This window comes from Rhinolophus sinicus, chromosome 14 (genome assembly GCF_057876585.1).
Source record: "Rhinolophus sinicus isolate RSI-liver-muscle chromosome 14, RSI-T2T, whole genome shotgun sequence".
NCBI lineage: Eukaryota > Metazoa > Chordata > Mammalia > Chiroptera > Rhinolophidae > Rhinolophus > Rhinolophus sinicus.
Window position 1 is genome coordinate 63,180,885 of NC_142514.1, and position 19,324 is coordinate 63,200,208.

At 36.0% G+C, this 19,324-nt stretch overlaps 3 protein-coding genes across 10 annotated transcripts in view; 2 read left to right on the forward strand and 1 right to left on the reverse strand.

Moving 5' to 3' along the window:
- RPF1 (ribosome production factor 1 homolog) overlaps window positions 1-3,151 on the forward strand; it is a 49,680-nt gene extending 46,529 nt beyond the window's left edge. The window contains exons 7-10 of one of the 2 annotated variants that reach the window (XM_019715228.3): window positions 1,139-1,221; window positions 1,609-1,790; window positions 1,981-2,107; window positions 2,905-3,151. In XM_019715228.3, coding sequence (XP_019570787.2) covers window positions 1,139-1,221; window positions 1,609-1,790; window positions 1,981-2,107; window positions 2,905-2,946 — 434 coding nt within the window. In that variant the 3' untranslated portion in view covers window positions 2,947-3,151. The remainder of the gene's footprint in view (window positions 1-1,138; window positions 1,222-1,608; window positions 1,791-1,980; window positions 2,108-2,904) is intronic. The other variant, XM_019715229.2, reaches the window with a different exon arrangement.
- An 837-nt stretch (window positions 3,152-3,988) lies between these two features.
- Window positions 3,989-11,450, reverse strand: GNG5 (G protein subunit gamma 5). Its single transcript, XM_019715230.3, has 3 exons — window positions 11,199-11,450; window positions 7,536-7,679; window positions 3,989-4,220 (listed from the first exon to the last, which is right to left on the reverse strand). The coding sequence occupies exons 1-2, from the start codon at window positions 11,433-11,435 to the stop codon at window positions 7,554-7,556; spliced, it is 363 nt and encodes a 120-aa protein (XP_019570789.2). The 5' UTR covers window positions 11,436-11,450; the 3' UTR covers window positions 3,989-4,220; window positions 7,536-7,553.
- A 32-nt stretch (window positions 11,451-11,482) lies between these two features.
- SPATA1 (spermatogenesis associated 1) overlaps window positions 11,483-19,324 on the forward strand; it is a 69,200-nt gene continuing 61,358 nt past the window's right edge. For 4 of the 7 annotated variants that reach the window (XM_088791252.1, XM_088791251.1, XM_074335056.2 and 1 more), the window contains exons 1-3: window positions 11,516-11,986; window positions 12,790-12,859; window positions 17,845-18,024. In XM_088791252.1, the coding sequence (XP_088647378.1) occupies window positions 17,989-18,024 (36 nt within the window). In that variant the 5' untranslated portion in view covers window positions 11,516-11,986; window positions 12,790-12,859; window positions 17,845-17,988. Of the gene's footprint in view, window positions 11,987-12,789; window positions 12,860-17,844; window positions 18,025-19,324 lie in introns of all 7 variants that reach the window. The other 3 variants (XM_088791249.1, XM_088791250.1, XM_088791248.1) reach the window with 3 other exon arrangements.

Genomic DNA, 19,324 nt, shown 5'->3' on the forward strand with positions numbered 1-19,324 from the left:
ATAGCTTATTACTTAGAGAACCAAGGCCTGAATCCAGTCTGTATTAGAAGATGTCCTTGAAATGGTGAAGAGGTCAGACCAACCAGGATACTGTTTCAATAACCTAGATAGAAAAATCTCAAAGCCCTCAACTAAGACAATAACAGTAAGGGAGAGGAGATATAAAAGTGAGGAACTTATGAAAAACAATGAATAGGATTTAGTGGGTGAGGAGGAAATTGAAGATTACCATAGCTTCTACTCTGGATGAATGGGAGTGTGATCCCATTGTAAAGATGGTGCTGTGTTTTGTAAAACTCTTCGTGTATGCAGATATACTTGAAAACAGTCCAATTCTGATCTCCTTTTAAGGTTCAGTATTTGAGTCAAGTTGAACTACAAAGACTTCAGGAATGTTGTATAGGTAGTAAATCTTATTTTGCTGCATCCAGGATTTTTAAAGCCCTGGGCTGCTGCTAACCCTGCTGGGTAGGTAGGTAGGTGTCTTATATTTTAATTGTAGTGTAGACTGTGTGGCATTATTCTCTGTTTATGGTAGACAATCAGTAAATCATTACTGATTAGTTGATTTTAATTTGTGGTACAGTGGTCCCAAAAGTAAGAGCTTCTCTTGAGAAACACTAGTAACTTTAAGAAGAGAGTTTAGAAGTCTCTGGTTTTGTGGGATGATACGCAAAGTTGACAGAATATCCTAACCTTACAAACACATATACAAACATAAAGTGTGCATTTTCAGTGTTTATAAGGTCTCTAACATGGAGGTAAACTTACATTGTTTACAATGCTAGTTACTCTAGAACCCCGTTCTGTCTTAACCATTCCTGCTATAGTGGACATTAGATAGTTCACTGACTTTAGTTGAATGCTCAGATACCCTAGTGAGAGTGATGATGAACTGTTTATATTATGAAAAGAGAAAAGGGACATGGTTAATCTGTTTTTGTGAAAGATTTGGGTTGCCTTTTGTGTCTCGAGTTTGGCGTATGGTAGGAAAATGTCCATTAACCCACAGGAATATATGCATCCACCTATTCACCGAACTACAGATTTTAGGACCCTGAGGGCATATAGAGGACCAATTATTTAAACAATTTAAGATATAGATTACAGTTTAGTATGTTCTTAGCTTTATAAACAGATGGATTAATACTGAGTCACTTGCCAAGTGGACCAACTGCTCATTTTAAAATGAGCAGTGTTCGTCTGCGTAAAGAAATGAAGGTAAGTTTTATGCATTCCTTGATTGGCATCGGTCTCATAGTATTTGCCAAAGTAGATGTTGTAACTGATTAATTTTAATATCCTGATTAAAGCAAAGTTTTATCTACTGACAGTTTCTGAGACTGTCATAATTGAATTATGTGTAGACAGGCAGTAATAGCCTCATTACTATGAAACATTACTTTTCTAGTAAGACTTTTTTCGTCCATCCACAACATATTAAAATACTTTTAGATACATCTTATGGGTTTGATAAGCTATCTGTTGTCTTTAAGATAATTTAAAATTTTTCAAATTTGTCATATAAATTATAAAACTTAAAATTGCAATGACATAGTTTTGCCCATTAAGTTAATTCACTATTGTGATTTTTCATCATTTTTGTAGAGAAGAGGCAAAGATCCTACAGAACACATACCTGAAATAATTCTGAATAATTTTACAACACGGCTGGGTCATTCTATAGGACGAATGTTTGCATCTCTCTTTCCCCATAATCCTCAATTTATTGGAAGGCAGGTTGCCACATTTCACAATCAGCGGGATTATATCTTCTTCCGATTTCACAGGTGAGGAAGGTACTTTTAACTCCTTGGACTTGGACATCAATCATGAAATACATTAACGTAACCTGTTTTCTAATGTATTGTGACAGGTATTGTAGATAAGAAATAAATTGTTTGAACCCTATCATAATGTTAAAGAAATAACATTTGGGTTTATGCCGACTAATTTCCATAACTTTTTTTGTCTTTGAAGATATATATTCAAGAGTGAAAAGAAAGTGGGAATTCAGGAACTTGGACCACGTTTTACCTTAAAATTAAGATCTCTTCAGAAAGGAACCTTTGATTCTAAATATGGAGAATATGAATGGGTCCATAAGGTATGTGCTTACTCTTTGAGAAGCCATTTAGATGATTTTAAAAGTATGTAATCGGAAGGAAACCTAAGCTTTGGGTGTTTATGTCTTAAGTTAGGCTTCTGAATTTCTTCACCCATGAACTACCCGTGTTTCCCCGAAAATAAGACCTAGCCAGACAATCAGCTCTAATGCATCTTTTGGAGCAAAAATTAAGGTATTAAGACCGGGTCTTACAATGTAGTTAAATAAGACCAAGTATTATATTAATTTTTGCTTCAAAAGATGCATTAGAGCTGATTGTCCGGCTAGGTCTTATTTTCGGGAAAACATGGTAGAAAGAATCATTCGCTGATGTGGTGTTTGGTCTGGTGATTAATCCTGGTTTGTTTGAAGTATCCTAAAGATCAGTGGTATCAAAGTGGGATCAGCAGCATCACCTAGGACTTAAAATGGAAAATTGCTGGGACACAGACCTACTGGATCTGAAACTTAAGGAGTGGGACCCAGCAATCTGTTTATAAGCCTGTATTACCCTGATTCTGGTGCATGCTGGAAAACTATTGCTATCAAGTTTTTATAGAAGTTGGGAGATGATCATAAGTCATAAATGAAAACATCAATATTTTAAAATATATTCTTTTCTACCTAGTAAAAAGTTATTCACTTAAGTGATTTTTACTTTAAAATTATATATATGTATATATATATATATATATATATATTAATCACACATACATATATTTGAACCATAAGTTCTAATACCTTTTATATTAGACATGAAAACCAAGATTGTTTACTAACTTTTTTTCCCCTTTCAGCCTCGGGAAATGGATACAAGTAGAAGAAAATTCCATTTATAAAGAAAGACTGAGGGAATAGTATTGGATTTTGCTGAACAGGTCTATCTTGAATTTGTGACAGAAGACCCTTTTTAAAATGGCATTTACTGATTTCATAAACCTTCTTTCATGTCTGGACAAATTACCAAATGCCATGAATTGCCACTCACTATTTCTGGAGGAAATACAAATAAAAGTCATTTTGGTAAGAGTTTAGAAGTTGCAATTTAGGTTTCCTGAAATTTAGTTCTTTTATTTTGGGTAATTGTGAATAATTTAAGTTGGAATCAAGATTCAAACTAACTTTCCTATTTGCACTTTCATGGATCACATGGGCTAGAGAAAAATACAGTGCTTGGTAGATTACAGTGGAACAAACCCACTCGTTTTCTACCATACTAATCTTGCATCTGGCACATAGTTTTTTAACTCCCATTTCCTGAATGATTGGAGGACAGGTTTCTGGGATGTTTTAACATTCCCTTAAGCCTTTCAGAAGGGTAAAGATTTTAAAGTAAAATAGTTTACCAAGAACTTAAAGCAAAGTTGTAGATTATAGAAGCTAATCTTCAGTGTTTTTTTTTTTGTGTGTTTTTTTTCCTGGCTCCTGTGTGTGTACTTCATTACATTGTACTATATATTCCATTCAGGAATTGTCTCAAGCTCTGCAGTTATTCTTAAATCTTCTAATGCAATTCTTACATCTAGTCTTTTCTCTACTATCTTTATTAGGAGAGCCATCTGTTATGAGGTAACTTTAAAGTGTAATGGTAATACCCCTACAAAGGAGTTTATCATAAATATTTATTAAAACAAAGTTAACCCTATAAATAACTCATGAACAGAAACTAATAGCCTCCTCCTGACCCTTAAAAGAATGAAAGTTGGCATCTCACCTTTATTTTCTCTCGTAGTCTTGCAAGTGTATGGCATAAAATTGTGTGAGAAGAGTTGGTAAAACAAACACTAAAAACTTAACCCATTGGACAATGGGAAAATTGCCATTTATCTTAGGTGTTCAAAACAAATTGTGTATTTAATACCAATAATTAAGCAAAAAAAATCCATTTAATACTATTAAGTATTTTATTGTATGCTGCTACCAGTGTATATAAAATAATTTCCCTTATGAAATAGAAATTCATGAAAATTCAGAGAGGTAGATGTTAAGGACTGACAAAAGCAGAAGTTTGTATATAGTATGGCACATGTTATAGGCAGAAGCTTTTTGTACAGGCATCAGATTTAGCTCTCCGGTGAATATTCACTGGTTCATGAAAAGTGGTTTAGAAAACCTGAAATGGAGAAACAAAGGGAATTAGGGTAATGTCAAAGAACAATCGTTTTTTCTGAGTAGCAAGCAGTACATCTTGTACTACTTTCAGGGCATTCATCTGAATGTCAGTTATAAAGTACTTTCAATTAAGCTACACCTATTTAAAAAAAACACAGCATTTCTAGGAAAAAATGAAAAAGAGGATGGGACATGACTATGGTGTAAAATGTAACTTTCTCTTATTTTTCACAACCAGTCTGAAGTATATATATATATCATTCATGGTTCATAAATAAATAGATTTAAAGATTAACTTGCCAATACCATTGCCAAAATACACTCTGTATCTTAATAAAACGGTTCATATAAAAATTTCTTTAAGTTCAGAAAAATCTGAACACCCCTAGAAAATGAGCAGGAGTATTTCAGAGAATAGTTTGGCAATATCTATTAAGGTAGAAGATGCAAACCTATACAAACACTACTGTTTACCTATTTACTTCTATTTACCTATACAAACCTATACACAAAAAGAAACGTGTATAGGATGTTGACTATAGAAGTATTAACAGCAAAGAACTGGAAATAGCCTAAATGCAACTCAACAGGGGAATGGATAAGGTTTATTATACATGACGGAATACTATATAGCTATTAAAATGATAAAATCTACATGAATCAACATAAATCTCTCAAAAGTAATGCAACAGTGCCTTTAAAAAAAAATGAGTTATGTTTTGGGGGCGTCCAGATGGCTCAATTGGTTAGATCACAAGCTCTCAACAACATGGTTGCAGGTTCAAGTCCCACATGGGATGGTGGGCTGTGCCCCCTGCAACTAAGATTAAAAACGGCAACTGGACTTAGAGCTGAGCTGCACCCTCCACAACTAGATTGAAGGACAATGACTTGGAGCTCATGGGCCTTGGAGAAACACAATGTTCTCCAGTGAAATCGAAAACAAATAAAACTAAAAAATAAATATAAAATTGTTTTAAAACTACAAAAAAATAAATATATGTCGTAAAAAGTAAAAACGAGCATACCAACTTCAGAATAAGTTACCTATGTGGAAAGGTAGAAAAAGTATCTTTTATTTTTAAAAATTAAGGTAAAGCATTTAATTCAGGATGGTAGATACAGGGTTCATCTTTTTTGTTCAAGAGTCGTGTAAACAAATCAATGGTGGGAAAAAATATTTAATCTCACTTAACAAATTTGAATCAGTGCAAATTACAAAACACAAGATAGGCAGAAAATAGCAAATAGGCTGAGGTCGGTTTGGCCAGGGCTCAGCAAAAAAGCACTTTCAAGCTCCAGGTAAAACAGCAAAGTTTAAGACTAGTGTTATGAAATTTTAAATGTCATTCTTGAGTAATTTTACTTCTGAAAATGTAGCTTAAATAGAGAGATAAAGTATACATATAGGTACCAAGATATTCACTTCAGTGTAGCCTCAAATTTGGAGACTTCCATATTCGATGAAGTATAAGTAAGTTCCAGTACAACCAGTGAACATCTCATTTACAAATATTTAATGAAATAAGAAAATTCATTGTGCAGAGTGAAAAACTACATACTATGATCGATCCTCATTTAAAAAAAAATTTTCTCTTAAAACATCTGCCAACAATAGTTATTTTTAGGTATGCCGATCATGGTAATTTCTATTTTCCTTGTACTAGCTATTGCTAAATTACCTATGCTTTTTTTTTTTTTTTTTTTTTTTTTAAGTTATAAATAAACCATGTTTTTAAAAGCTATGAGTTTAAAGACTCAAATGTAGGTTCTCTGCATCCATGCCACTCATTGTGGGCCTAGGACCACCAGCATCAGTATAACCTGAGAGCTTGTAAGAAATGCAGATCATAGGGCCTTCCTCCAGACCTTCTAAATTAGGTTTTTAAGTGATTTGTAGATACACTGAAATTTGAGAAGAAATGCTTCTACATCAAAATATTTTCCTAGCTTCAAATCTTAATAAACACAAAGCTGTTTTATTATACTGCCAGGATTAATAGCCACTATTTTATTTCAAAATCTGGGTGGTTATTACACTCATTACGCTGAGCAAATCATTTAAACCCTTATCAGTAGACTCCTATGAAATGTAGACTCCTATTAACAGTCAGTTAAGAAGCCAAACTTCTTATCAGTATTTTATATCAAATGAAAAACCATTTTGTAAAGTGACTACAACTAAAACATGGGTTTAAAAAAGATCTTTAATAAGCTATAATAATATGAAATTGCCAAAAGCTGCCATGAAGTATTAATATTGCCAGAAGCAAGGAACTATTAAATATGAGACAGACTGTTAAAAAGAATTACTTCTTTATGGAAAACCTGTTATTTAAAGGGTCTTTTTTTCCCCCTGGTATTTCAAAAGTCTTAACCAATCATTGTATTTACTGGAAACATACCGATTTCCTGGACACTCCCAAATCTACAAGGCTTAATTAGGGAGGGCACAACTATGTAACATGGTATTTTAGGAAGCAGCTTCCTGGACTTTGAAGAGTTAGAATGTTTGTAAAGGGTGTGTGCCATTCAGAGGGCTTTTTTGTTTGTTTTGGTTTTTTTTAAGCACTGTTTAAGGTTGCTTCTCAGGTCAAAACTGGTGAGTATGCTGCACTCTTGACTATAGCAGGATGGATTTTTAAAAGGTAGCACCATTGGATTGCATTTTAAATTATATACACAGCATGTTTCTGGTCACATCTCTTTTGGACTAACATGTTTTTGCACACACTGACATATGATTTGGAGGGTGCAGATTAAAATATACAAGTCAGTTTATTCAACTATCTCATTTTCTCTTCCATTCACAACTCCTAAATCTTTGCTATGCTGCCTTATAGTTGGGTTCTATTAGAACAATATCAGAATTAATCTAAATCAATTGGTAGTACTTTAAAAGTCATCTTCTTAAACACTGCAGATTTTTAAAAACTGTCTAAATATGTATCAGGCACACAATTATTAAACTAGTATTTAGGGACCCGAAAATACACCATTAGGCCAATGCTATAAAAAAATACCATGCTTCTCACAGCAATGGAATTTTCCAGTAATTCTATATCTTCTTTATGGCTTATTAAATCCTCTATTTAAACCTCTTCATGGTAAAACAGAAACAATTAGCCTTCATGACTACCAAATCAGTGAATTTCACCAATCCTCACTTTCACAAAACAACAAAAGACTGGATACTTGGAAGTGCCGAACAAAAGTACATGGGATGATCTTTGTCAACTTTTAAGTGCTACAGAGTAAAAGACTTGACTAGTTATTTCTGCTGTGGGGTTTGTTGTTTTAGTCTAAAGAAACTTACCTCCAAAGATTAGTTTCACTACAAAAAGGAACAGACTTTCTGGGGTCTGAAGGGATTTGTACTTGAAGATACTCCAGTCAGCAGGGGATCATGTTGAGCATTCTGCAGACAGAATTGTTTCAAATCTGCAGCTGCCTGGGAAACCTATAAATAACAAAGGGGAAGGGGAGATAGGACCTGGTGAGAATATTTTAAGGAAGGTTTTCTCAAATCTCTCAAAATACTTGCAATAAACACTTAACTCAAAGGAAGATACATACTAATTGAGGGTCAACAGTCATATAACTGAGCTCTTAAAACTACATGTAAATAAGATTAATTTGTTTTCTAACTAAAAGCATCAGATGATTCTGTGCAAACGGTACAATTCCATTTCTCTGTCAAGTACTGGACATCTTGCTAGTTTATTAATAGGCTGTTCAAGTGCAACCTTGAGGGTAGGCAACATCTTGTTTACTAAAAGTAAACAGGATATTAGAGGTCAAGCAAAAAGTGTTAAAAATTTTAGTAAACTATTACTTTGTCTTGAAAGCAGTACTACTGGAAAAATGCTACTGTTAATGAACATAATGTTCTAAGCCTGAACCATTCAGGTCATTGTTTTGGTACGTACCATCAGCTGTTTAATGTTACAAGCTGGACAGTGACAGCTTTCTGCTAAGTGTCATGTGACTGAAAGGCTGACAGCAAACCAGTTAAATTTAACAACTTCACTGAGCAGCCTTTAAGGAATTGTATTATTTGCCTTAAATGTGAGTCAATAATTTTCATATGTGTATGCAAAGCCACTCAAATAGAATATAAGGAATTTATATGGCTTTATAGTTCTTTTGTTTACATACCGTTTTGTTTATATACCGTGAACACTTAAACATCTTCTATTTGTATGTATTCTGGTAAGGTGATGCAGGATGCAACAATGAACTGAGTGGTTCAGATGTAGAACACGAATGGCTAAAAGATGCCCCAAATGAATAAAATACCCTAAGTCTTGAATTGAGGTTTAGGAAGATGGAAAAAATAATCACTTATTCTCAGTTTTAACTATCACCAAGGAGGGTGAGGGCAGTTGTCCAGTCCAACTGGGTATCTGTCCTTTGAAAGGGAGGTAAGAACATCACAAACTCTATACCAAAAAATCCTGCAGATTTACAGCTGTACCCCAGACAACCTGATAATAGGCTCCATTATCCTGACAGGAATCTAGATTCTGTTCTCAGAATCTATTTTACAACAGTCCAGGGTAATGATTCCCATAGGTTTATTTAGCAACTGTGTAAAGTTGTTTCAACATACCTGGTACCAAGTACTGTGACAAATGTCCGTTCTGCTTACCCCCAAAAGAAGGTATAGAGGTCAAGTAGGGGAATGGGTATCATTTTTCACAATCTTATAACTTGATTTTATTCTCATTAACCAGCAGTAAGAATAAAGTATCTGTTAATTTTCTGTCTAAAGTATAGGTAAGCACCAATTTAACTCCCTTTCACAAACTTCTCAAGCACCACTATATGCCAAATACACTTCTAGGCACTCAGAATACTTAAGAGCAGCCAGGTCCCTGCTGTTATGGAGCTGACAGTACAGAGGAAAAGACAGACAAGGTGCTCTGCAGAAAAAGAGTGGTTTGTTAGATTGTGACCTACAGGAAGGTGTCTCTGAGGAGATGACATTTAAAGAGATCTCAATGACACGAAATCCAGCCAAGTAACCATCAGTGAGAATTCCAAGCAGTGAGAAAAAACAGCGAGACAAAGGCTCTAAAACTAAGCTGCTAGCCTGTAAGGCACTGTAATAATCACCAGCCAGGAGGTTGAAACCTTATAATCCTGGCATAATTATTAGTGTCGTCTTTCACTCAAAAGTTGGCAATAAAGTTTATGTCACCATACATATGGGAGAATTGGTCAAGCATTTGTGATAATTTCTATCAACTATACTCAAATTTGTTTAAACAGTAAACTTACGTGTGCAAGATTAAAAATAAAATATCACCCCCATAAAGGCATCTACCACAGATGGTTTACCACAGATGGATAAAAAAAGATGCATAAAATGAAATCGAATTAACCACATTTTGCAACTCATCTAAAGAAAAGCTCATTTCAAGTCCCAAGGTGGGATGTGCCCCTCTGCCCCGCCCCCTACAGCCAAATTCAGAATTAAATCCAAGTCGTTGGTGGTGGCTTTAATAATCCCGACCAGAAGCCTCCTGAAAAATTAAGTATAAGAGGCAGGCATCATGCTGGGGAGTTATTGAAGGGTCTAAGGTTTTCATAAAGCCCTCAGAGTACTTTAGTCTGAGGATTTCATCTCATTTTCCTTGGAGACTAGAGCTAAGTACCCCTACTTAACACTTACTGCTTTCAACCAACATTTTTTTCTTTCCTGGGACACTCCAATCTATGGTAAAGGCACACCTGAATAATGTAATGGTTGGCAAAGCAATACATGATTTCAAATTTCAGAGTTAAATCCAGACAAGACTGACCATCAACCACTGAGATGAGGTTAAGAATCTGGAGATTAGAGAAAAGGATTCAAACAGCAATGGAGTCTACAGCATATAAAGGTCAGAAGACAGGGGAAACCCACACCAAGACTGATGGGAATTTCCCTCCCCTCTTGAGGTGAACACAACTCAGTCAGGTCCCACTACTATTTAAGGAAGTAGGTAAGTGGGAGACCATCTCCACAAAACATTTCAGAGAACTGACACTAGCCTGATGAGTCCAGACATCATCTTGAAAATTGGCTGCTGCTTTCAACAGAGTACATGGTTTACACTGTGTTCCTTTTAATTATAAAAAGTGTTTAACATGTAAGCTGACCTGCACCAGAAAGAAGTCAATTCACTTAGGATTTTAAAAAAAAATCAAGAAACTTGGAATAGCACTTGAAGGGCAGGTTGTCGTATCAACACACACAAAAGCTTTCTCCCCAAATAACCAAAGACAAGGTCAATACTAACCAGACGCCAAAATAAATAAGACTGGTCCACCCTAGTCACTTTCTCGGGTACGTGGACCAGTAGAAAGCCCCAAGGTCAGATCATGGCAAACTGCCAAACAGGTATGAAACGAACGATTTATTCGAGGCTGTGCACCTAAACACCGAGGACGTTTCAAAAACAAACATGCTTCTTTAACCTACAGTCGTAGTTATGCAAGAATTCGTTCTCAAGTATGTGTTCGGTGGACGAGAGGAGCTGGAAATAAGAATCTACTAAACGGAGTGGGTCTGAAAAGTTCTGACACGAAAAGAGAAAATACGCATGTTCTAAATCAAAAGTCGGATAAAACCCTACCCAGTGCCCAGAAACAGTGGCGGCTGGTAGAAGGGTGCGGACCGCGCGCGGCTGGCGGCTAGGCCAGCGGCGAAGTCACTGCGAAGGGAGGGAGCGAGGGAGGAGGGCCGGAATGCGGAAAGCCGCTCTTCAGTCCAGGGGCCAGCCCGCTTTGGAAAGTTCTGGGGCGGAAGGGCGCACGAACCGGCCCCCCGAACCACAACGCCGACCCGCGCCACGACGTCTCTAAGGTTGGCCGCTCCCGGGTCGCGGCCGCCCAGCGCGCGTCCTCCCCAGGGGAAGCGAGTCCCGCCCGCCCCGGCCAGCTCGACGGCTGGATACTTTCCCCTCCCCCTCGGCCGCCCGCCCCCGCTCACCTTCACGCGGTTGAGCCCGGCTTCCAGCCGCAGCTGTTGAACCACCTTCTTCATAGCGGTGACGCTGGAGGAACCAGACATGGCGCACGCGAGAGCCTGGCAGGTTAGTCGGTTGTGGGTCGGTGGGTCCTGGGTCCGCGGGGCCAGACGGCGGGGCAGCGAGGCGAGGGGCGGGGCTCGGAACTTAGTCTCTAAGTTTCCGGTTCTTTTCCCAGTGGCTCCACCCTCGATGCGCATGCGTGCCCTCCTCCGCTTGCTGGTTTAGCTCCTCGCGCGGGTGGGAGCAAGAGCCTGAGGGAAGTGGGGAGGAGAGCAGAGCAGGGGCGGAGCACACGGTGGGCGCGGCAGCTGCGGACTCGAGCGCGACAGGACGCCCAGCCTCTCCTCCCTCCCTCTCCCGAGAAGCTGATTTGGGAGAGGTAAGGACGGAGCTTGTCATTTCCCGCCAAGACCCGGGAAGGACTCTGTAGAGGACCGGTGAGGGAAAGTCAGCCGCTAGACGGAGTTTATGAAAGGCCTGGTGGCGGGGTGACACGGAGGTTGCAGTTTTCCTGACGGGGTTGGCGGCTGAGATTCAGGCGCGAGTCAGTGGCACCCAATCCCCATATAGAGACGTGTCTCTAAGTGACCCGAGTTTGTGCAGCGGGCGGCCCATCCGCAGCCCGTTTCCTCACGGTCAGACCCCCGAAGCCGAAAAAGGGCGCGGAGGTCGCTGTAACCGACCCAAGAGAGCCGGGCGGCGTGGAGCGGGGGCGCTGGTTCGCTGGAGAAAAGAGGATCTTCTCAAGGTTTGGCTTCTGTCGCCCTTACCTTTTGGTGTTCTGGAAGAGGTTGTGAAGAAGCTAAGGTGCTGGCTGAAGATGACACCTGTCTCATCCATTTCATTTGGGAGATTATCGCTTACTTTAAAAAAATAAAACGTCTTTTTGTGTTTCGGGAAAGTTTGCTCTTTTGTATTTCAGTTGTAACTTACTACCGCTGCTTGAAATTGATCTTCAAAGGGGTTTTCTAGAGAAATAGTAAGATCTAACAAAGCAAAATAGGCTCAGTCAGTGTCTGTTTCACCCGTGGAAACGTTTGTGTTAGGTCACAGCATTTAGGACAGATGTTTCCTATTCTGTTAGAATAGTCCATTAACGAATATATGTTCTATAAATATGAACAGTTTCATCAATACATTGCAAATGTTTGTATAGTAAAAAATTCCATGTATAATTTGCTTTATGTCAACCAAACCTAATTTATTTACTAAACAATTTAAATCATTTCACAAAAATGTACAGTGTATTTTCAGTATTTAACTCATACAGTGGATGTAATGACTAGGACAAAGTGGGGTTTGAATTCTGGCTCTGTCTGCCCCTGGTCTCCCTGGGCAAGCACGTAAACTTTGCTCAGCCTATGTTTACTCATTTCAAAATGAAATAATAAAACTTAATTCCCATAGTTGTTTTTGAGAATGAAATGAAATTATATACGTAAAGAATATGACAAGTATCTCAATAAATGTCACTTCTCCCTCCTTCCCAACAGTATTTTAAATTATTTCACCTTTGGTGACTTGTTGACTAATCTCATTCATACATTGCAGATTTGGAAAATATCTTCACTGAAAGAATGTTTCATTTCAGTAGTTGTAGAATATGCCTCTAAACTCGAAGGTGCGAAATGGTAGTGCTAGAAGGGATTTCAGGAAATATCGTTTCCCCAAAAATAAGAAAGACCTAGCCAGACCATAAGCTTTAATGCGTCTTTTGGAGCAAAAATTAATATAAGACCCGGTCTTAATATAATATAAGACCGGGTCTTATAATATAATATAATAAAATAAAATAATACAAGGTCTATAATATAATGTACTATAATACAATATACCAGGTCTTATATTAATTTTTGCTCCAAAAAACACATTAGAGCTGATGGTCTGGCGAGGTCTTATTTTCGAGGAAACGGTACATAGTTCAATCACCTCTTCTGTGAGGAAGAGTGTTAAGGAATAAGTAAAGCTCATTGTTATAGACATAGAAATTCTCAGAAAAAGCTTTTTGGTTTTTTAAAAATTATTTCAGAGACCAACCACAGAGTTTGGATTGCTGTCTCAAATGAAGATACTGTTCTTAGTTTTTGTAGTGTCCCTCTAATAAAGGATTCAATTTAAGATAGGAAGGAGGATAAAAAACATTGAGTTCATTTGAAATTCAGTTGCATTGGAATTAGCAGTAAATAGTTTGTGAACTATCAATAATATCTCCGAAATAAGCCATGTTCTTTGACCTTCCACAATGATTTAAAACAAAGACTTTACCAACTTTGCAGACATCGAATTCGCATTTCAGATAGTTAAACACAGGCCCTGTTGTAAAAACTGTTAACACCAAGAGAATCATTATACTAAGAATGAATGACAAGAAAACACAACCAAGAAATCTGTCACGTTTTTTTTTGTTTTGTGAGCAGAATATAGTGAATTGAAATTTACCTGGGATCTTCACCTTATTGGATTAGGACCCTAAGTTCTTTAGTTTACTAGGTTTATATTCAGTATTTGAATACAGAAAATACTTTGTTTCAAGTTCCTTGCTTTGTAATTTAAAAGCTGAATATTTTTAAGGGGAGGCTCACAATTCTGACTTCTTTTTCAAAGAGTGAGTTTATATTACTCTGTTTTTGTAGTCTCTAAGCAAATTGAGATTTGCAGGAGATAGGTGACTTGCCCACCATTATACAGTTACTTTGTGGCAGAGACAAGACTAGAACTCCTGATTTTTATACCATTATATGTAGGTAATATATGTGTTCGATGGAGCTGCCCATATATTACAGTAATAATTAGTTTTCCTAGTTGGGTATAGAACTATAAGGAAATTGGGTTATAAGAAACAACAAATAGACTTAAGGTATCCAGTAAAACTGTCATGACTTTACTGTACTTTATTTACTCAACAGCTATGGATGTGAGGAGGTACCATTAAATACCAGTTCATTTACAATTTTACATTTTTTCTATTACCTTTTCAGTTACCTTATGTTACCCTTCATCTCAGTAGTTATAATTCTGTCCAAAAAAAACGTCAAATAATTTTATTACTGTGCTTTGTCCCCTTTTGGAAAATTTCCCAGAAGTAACATGGAGAACTGAAAGAGCAGTCTTTGTTTCATAACTAGACATGTACATAGTTCAGAAGCTATATTCTTTCGTAGGGAAAGAAGGAGAAGGGGGGCATGTATTCTTTCTCCCTCTTATAAACCCATACTGTGCTTTAATTTTCTGTTACTAATACCATATTGACTGGTACTTAACAATCAGGAAGAATGAGACAAGGTTTTGTTTTCTGTGTTCAACTGTAAATATATTTGAAGCCCAGTCTTTTCAATCTTGAACTCTATTTTTGTTTTTGAAATACAAACTTTGAGTTCTCCCTGACCAGACATTCAAATACTATTTACCAAGAGGAATATTGTAATGTGCATTTTAAATCAAGTTTTATTCTGGGCGAGAAGGTATCTCTATCTCTTTGAAAACTTAAGAAGTAATTTTTGAACAGAACAGAAAATTGTTTAAAATGTTCTATTGTTGTTTTATGATTATGAAAACTACACTTCCTTTAAAAAGACCTTGAAGGTATGTATATATGAATAAAAAACATAGCCTATAATTCCTTTTCGAACATAGAGTCTAATTCTGTATTATTCTGTTATTCTCTGGGAGACCAGACCCCACTCTAAAATGCCCCTGCATATACTGAGAATATCCCAAACCAAGACAAATATGCCATTTTGTCTACACTAGAACCTATATGGAAAACAAACTTCATTCCTATATTGGTCCTACAAGTCTAAGGACTATAAAATGCTTAGGAGTTCTGGAGTGATCCTTTAAATGGATTGATTTATTTACAGGTTAATCCGTGAACTAGATAGAATTCTCAAGACATATATGTATGTAAACTGAATTTATCCTGATCAGATAGACCTCTTGCCTTGGTGACTTAAGAATCAGGAATTATGTCAAGAATTTTAGAGCTGTAAAGGTCCAAACCACTTCATTTACAGACTAAGAAACTGAAGAGTGAATGAATGGTCTTATATAGGACTAGAAACCTGTTTCTTTCCCAGGTTTCTTTCCCCTGTTCTATCCCAATCCATATAATTACTTTGTGTGAGATTCTACTATATTGGTATGTTTAAATATAGCCCATTTAAGGTTTCAAATTTTAGTGTTTATTTAGAATTTTCTAAGTCCAATGAGCATCTCTTTGTATGCCTTATTATCAAATCATGCAGGAAATAAAAACCACCAGAATCCTTATTTCCAGGCACTGAACAGTGTACAGAAATTCTTAAGCTTGATTTTCAGCTCTGCTACTGACTCCCAAAATCATTTTGGAAAAGTGCAGAGAAAGCATGATAGCTAATTCTCTTTAAAGTAGAGAGTAGATCAGAGAAGGCAGATAGGTGATATATCTACCAACACTTACTACTCCCAAACCCATGGTGGACTTGATAGTCTATTTCTGAACTCTCCTTCTGAGGCCTGATGTGGCCTTGAAGCAAAATTGTGTGGTAAATGAGAGATTAGACTAGAACTCTATAATCCTGTTATCTTTGGCTATCAAGCTATCAATCTTTCATTTATAGTGCCGTTATTTTGTTCACCAGGTAATTAATAATACGTAAGGAATTTGAAAATACCAAAGATTATATGTTAGCAGTTAGTACATGAAATGTGATTTGGTTAGGATAAACTACAAATTCTAGCATGCTTAAACATGCTAAATGAAGCCTCTTTTGGTTTCCATCGCAAAGACTTACTCAGGTTTCCTCAAACAATGAAGAGATTATTGTCAAGATCGACAAAGAGCAGTAGTGGAGACAGTTATCCCATTGAAATCCAGAAAATAAGAACTGTTGCACTGATAGGCCAGACTTGGAGTGGATGCAAGGCTATGTAGGGACCTCAGCAGGGCAGTATTTTGCCTCCTCTCTAGTGCTTAGCTATCAACATGAATCACCTATGTATCTCTGAAGATTCCTTCTCACTACCAGTTAGTCATTCTCTCTATTCTTTGTCTCTTTTTCTATCTTTGTTTACAAATAATTATAGCTTTCTCATAACATGGGCTTGCTTCATTGCTATGATAATACTTTATGACTTCCCTTACTACATTCTTTTTGCTTCAATATCTACTAACTACATACTTGATTCTTGAGTTCTCCCAATTCTAATTCCTAAAGGCTCATCTTTTCATGCCAGTCTATTTTATTTGTCTCTGGCCAGCCAAGGTTTCGTCTTCAGTCTTGATCCAGTCAGAAATGACAAAGGGAGTTATAGTTCAAAAAGGCTTCTTTGCTGTTCCTTAGAAGGGATAACATAGTGGGGCAGTTTACTGTAGACAATAGTAAAGCAGGTCTTGATTGATCTGTGTTGAGTTTGCTTAATTAAAAATTTGTTCTCAATTAAAATATCAAGTTTTTTTTAAATGCTTTCACAGGAATTAAAAATTCTAGCATACCAATTTGGATAACAGTTAATGTACTGTATTATAATTACCACTAATTCTTATCTAATAAGGAAGTTACCATAGCTGAAAATGCCAGGAAATAATACACAAACATAACCTGAGTTGTGCTTCGTTTAGGTTCATAATTGACACTAATATTAGTACAATGGCAGAAAGAGCCTTGGGTAGATATAGAAATGGAAAGATCTAAATGTTTTCTTAATATACTAATGTATTTAAAATAGTGTTTGAGATGGTTAAAATAAGAAAGCACATTTTTTAAGTTTTAATTATTGTAAGAAATTTATATAGGGAACAATATGTAAAACTACATGATTTACAAGGTTGTATGTCCCAGGATATAATCTTTTAATTTTGATACCGTTAGAACAATTAGTGGTCTCTGGTAGGACTTCACAGAGCTGTAAACAGTATCAAATCACAGGATTTTTATGTTTTGTTGGATTTAAATCACATTTTAATAAAAATCAAGTTGGAGCAATGCTTTGAAATCTTGAAAAAGCTTTTACTCTGCTCTTGGTATGATAGTGTATCCTGAAGGATTGTCCAACTTTGATAATTCCTTTTTAGCTTATTTTTCAATTTTTGTTATGCATATACCTTACATTTTATTGTCTATTCTTGTAAACTGCCATAAATCCTCTGAAGAAAATGCCAGGAAATAATACACAAACATAACCTGATATACTAAAAGACTGGCATTTTCATCTGGAATGATCGTTCACATTATTATTAAAGTATCCAAGCCCAGAAAGAAATGCATATGGTAAAAGTTTTTAATCATTCTACAGCCATTTGTATAAATTTAGTCTTCTCATTTCCAAAAGTATATTTCTACTTGATGTGAAATACTATACTTGTATATATTTTATCTTAATTTTTGGCCAAGAGAAAATGAATTGCTTAAAATATGTCCTGGTCTCAGTTTATTATAATTTACCACTTATTTGTACAGGATGTATATTCATTTCATTGCAATTACTGGCCATATTTACTAGTAATATATCTACTTGAATTATTATAATAAGATTGTATATATTCCTAGGTTGTCATTTTGAGTCTTATAAAGCCTTTTGTGTGTGTGTGTGTGTGTGTCTTTTTTATCTACTTTTTGAATGAATCAGGGACCAGAAATTAGTGGAATGCTATCTTAAACAAGTCAAAAATCTGTTATAACCGTTATACTATTTAAATGAAGAAAGATTTTTAAAAAGAAACAACCCACATAATTTCCAGCTGATAATTACCCCATTCAGACACTGGTGAATATGTCCCTCAATCCAAGTCGACCTTCCTCATCAGAGGTAAGAAAATATTTTTATACTAAAATATAAGAAAAACCTGCTTATTGTTTTTGAAAAGATTTGATAAAGCAAAAAATATGGATTGTATAAAATATTAGATACTAACTTCCCTTTGCACCCAACTTCGTGTATTCTGTTGTCTGATTATTGTTCTTATATCTCTAGCTCACTTCCTCTAAGTACCCTGATTGAACTGGGACCTCTAATGCATTGATCCTATCACTTTTTTTTTTTTCATTCCTTACTTCATGATGCCCTCCATAGCTGACTTACATACCATAGGATAGTCTTTCTCACTCTCTCACACTATCAACTCTTTGCCCCTCTCAATTCATTGTATCCTTGGCAAAACAAAAACCCTGGTTAATCCAATTCTTCACCTATTTTACACTTAATGCCTATAGCAGAACATGGCTGGAAAAAAATATACCAGCATAAGGACTATTCTCACTTTAAATTCATGACCATGAATCTCAAGTGGAGTCTTCTGCTGATATGTAGTCAGACTGTCTTCCACTCATTCATTCACTCTTCCACAATTCTAGGCAACTGTTTCATATCTTCTCCCCATTTTCTATTTAAACCAACTCCAACCGAGCTTTTCTTTTTTCCCCCCAATTTCTGTATGGTTTTACAAGTATTTAATAGTGTAGCTACTAAATATATGGTATTAATAGTACAAAATAATATTAGCTATTAATATATGGTATAGCTAGGGAATGTTCTTTTAAATGCTCTGGTGTTCAAAATACCATATAGCATATGGCATGCTTCACTATCAGAGCTATACAAACATCTTAAATTGTCGGTTAATATTCTGTCATCAAAAGTATAGAAGTAATTTACTTTGTCTATGAAAACAACTTGAGGAAAGCATCCAGGTCAAGAGCCATATTTATCTCCTATAAAAATTACTAATATTGTAGGTCATATTTACTTCAAAATTTGAAAGTTTTTTCCAGATATTTAATATTTTAGAGTATAATCATTCAAATGTTTTGACTTGTAATATGCCATGGATATCAAACTTAATTAGATTAAAAAATAAGATTATATTTCTGTAATTGTTCTGTTTCTGTTGTAGTAATCTAAGTATTCTTCTAAATAGAAGGATTCTAATTGAGGTCATAACAAAATATTAATAGAAAAGATAGAATATATAAGCACAGACAAAATAAGCTTACAGTCATGCCCTATTTAAAAAGAACCATTCGTTTCTTCATCACTGGTCAGGAATAGGTTCTTCCTAGGGTTCTTAGAAACAAAACTATTCCCCAAACCACAGTATGTACACTGTTGC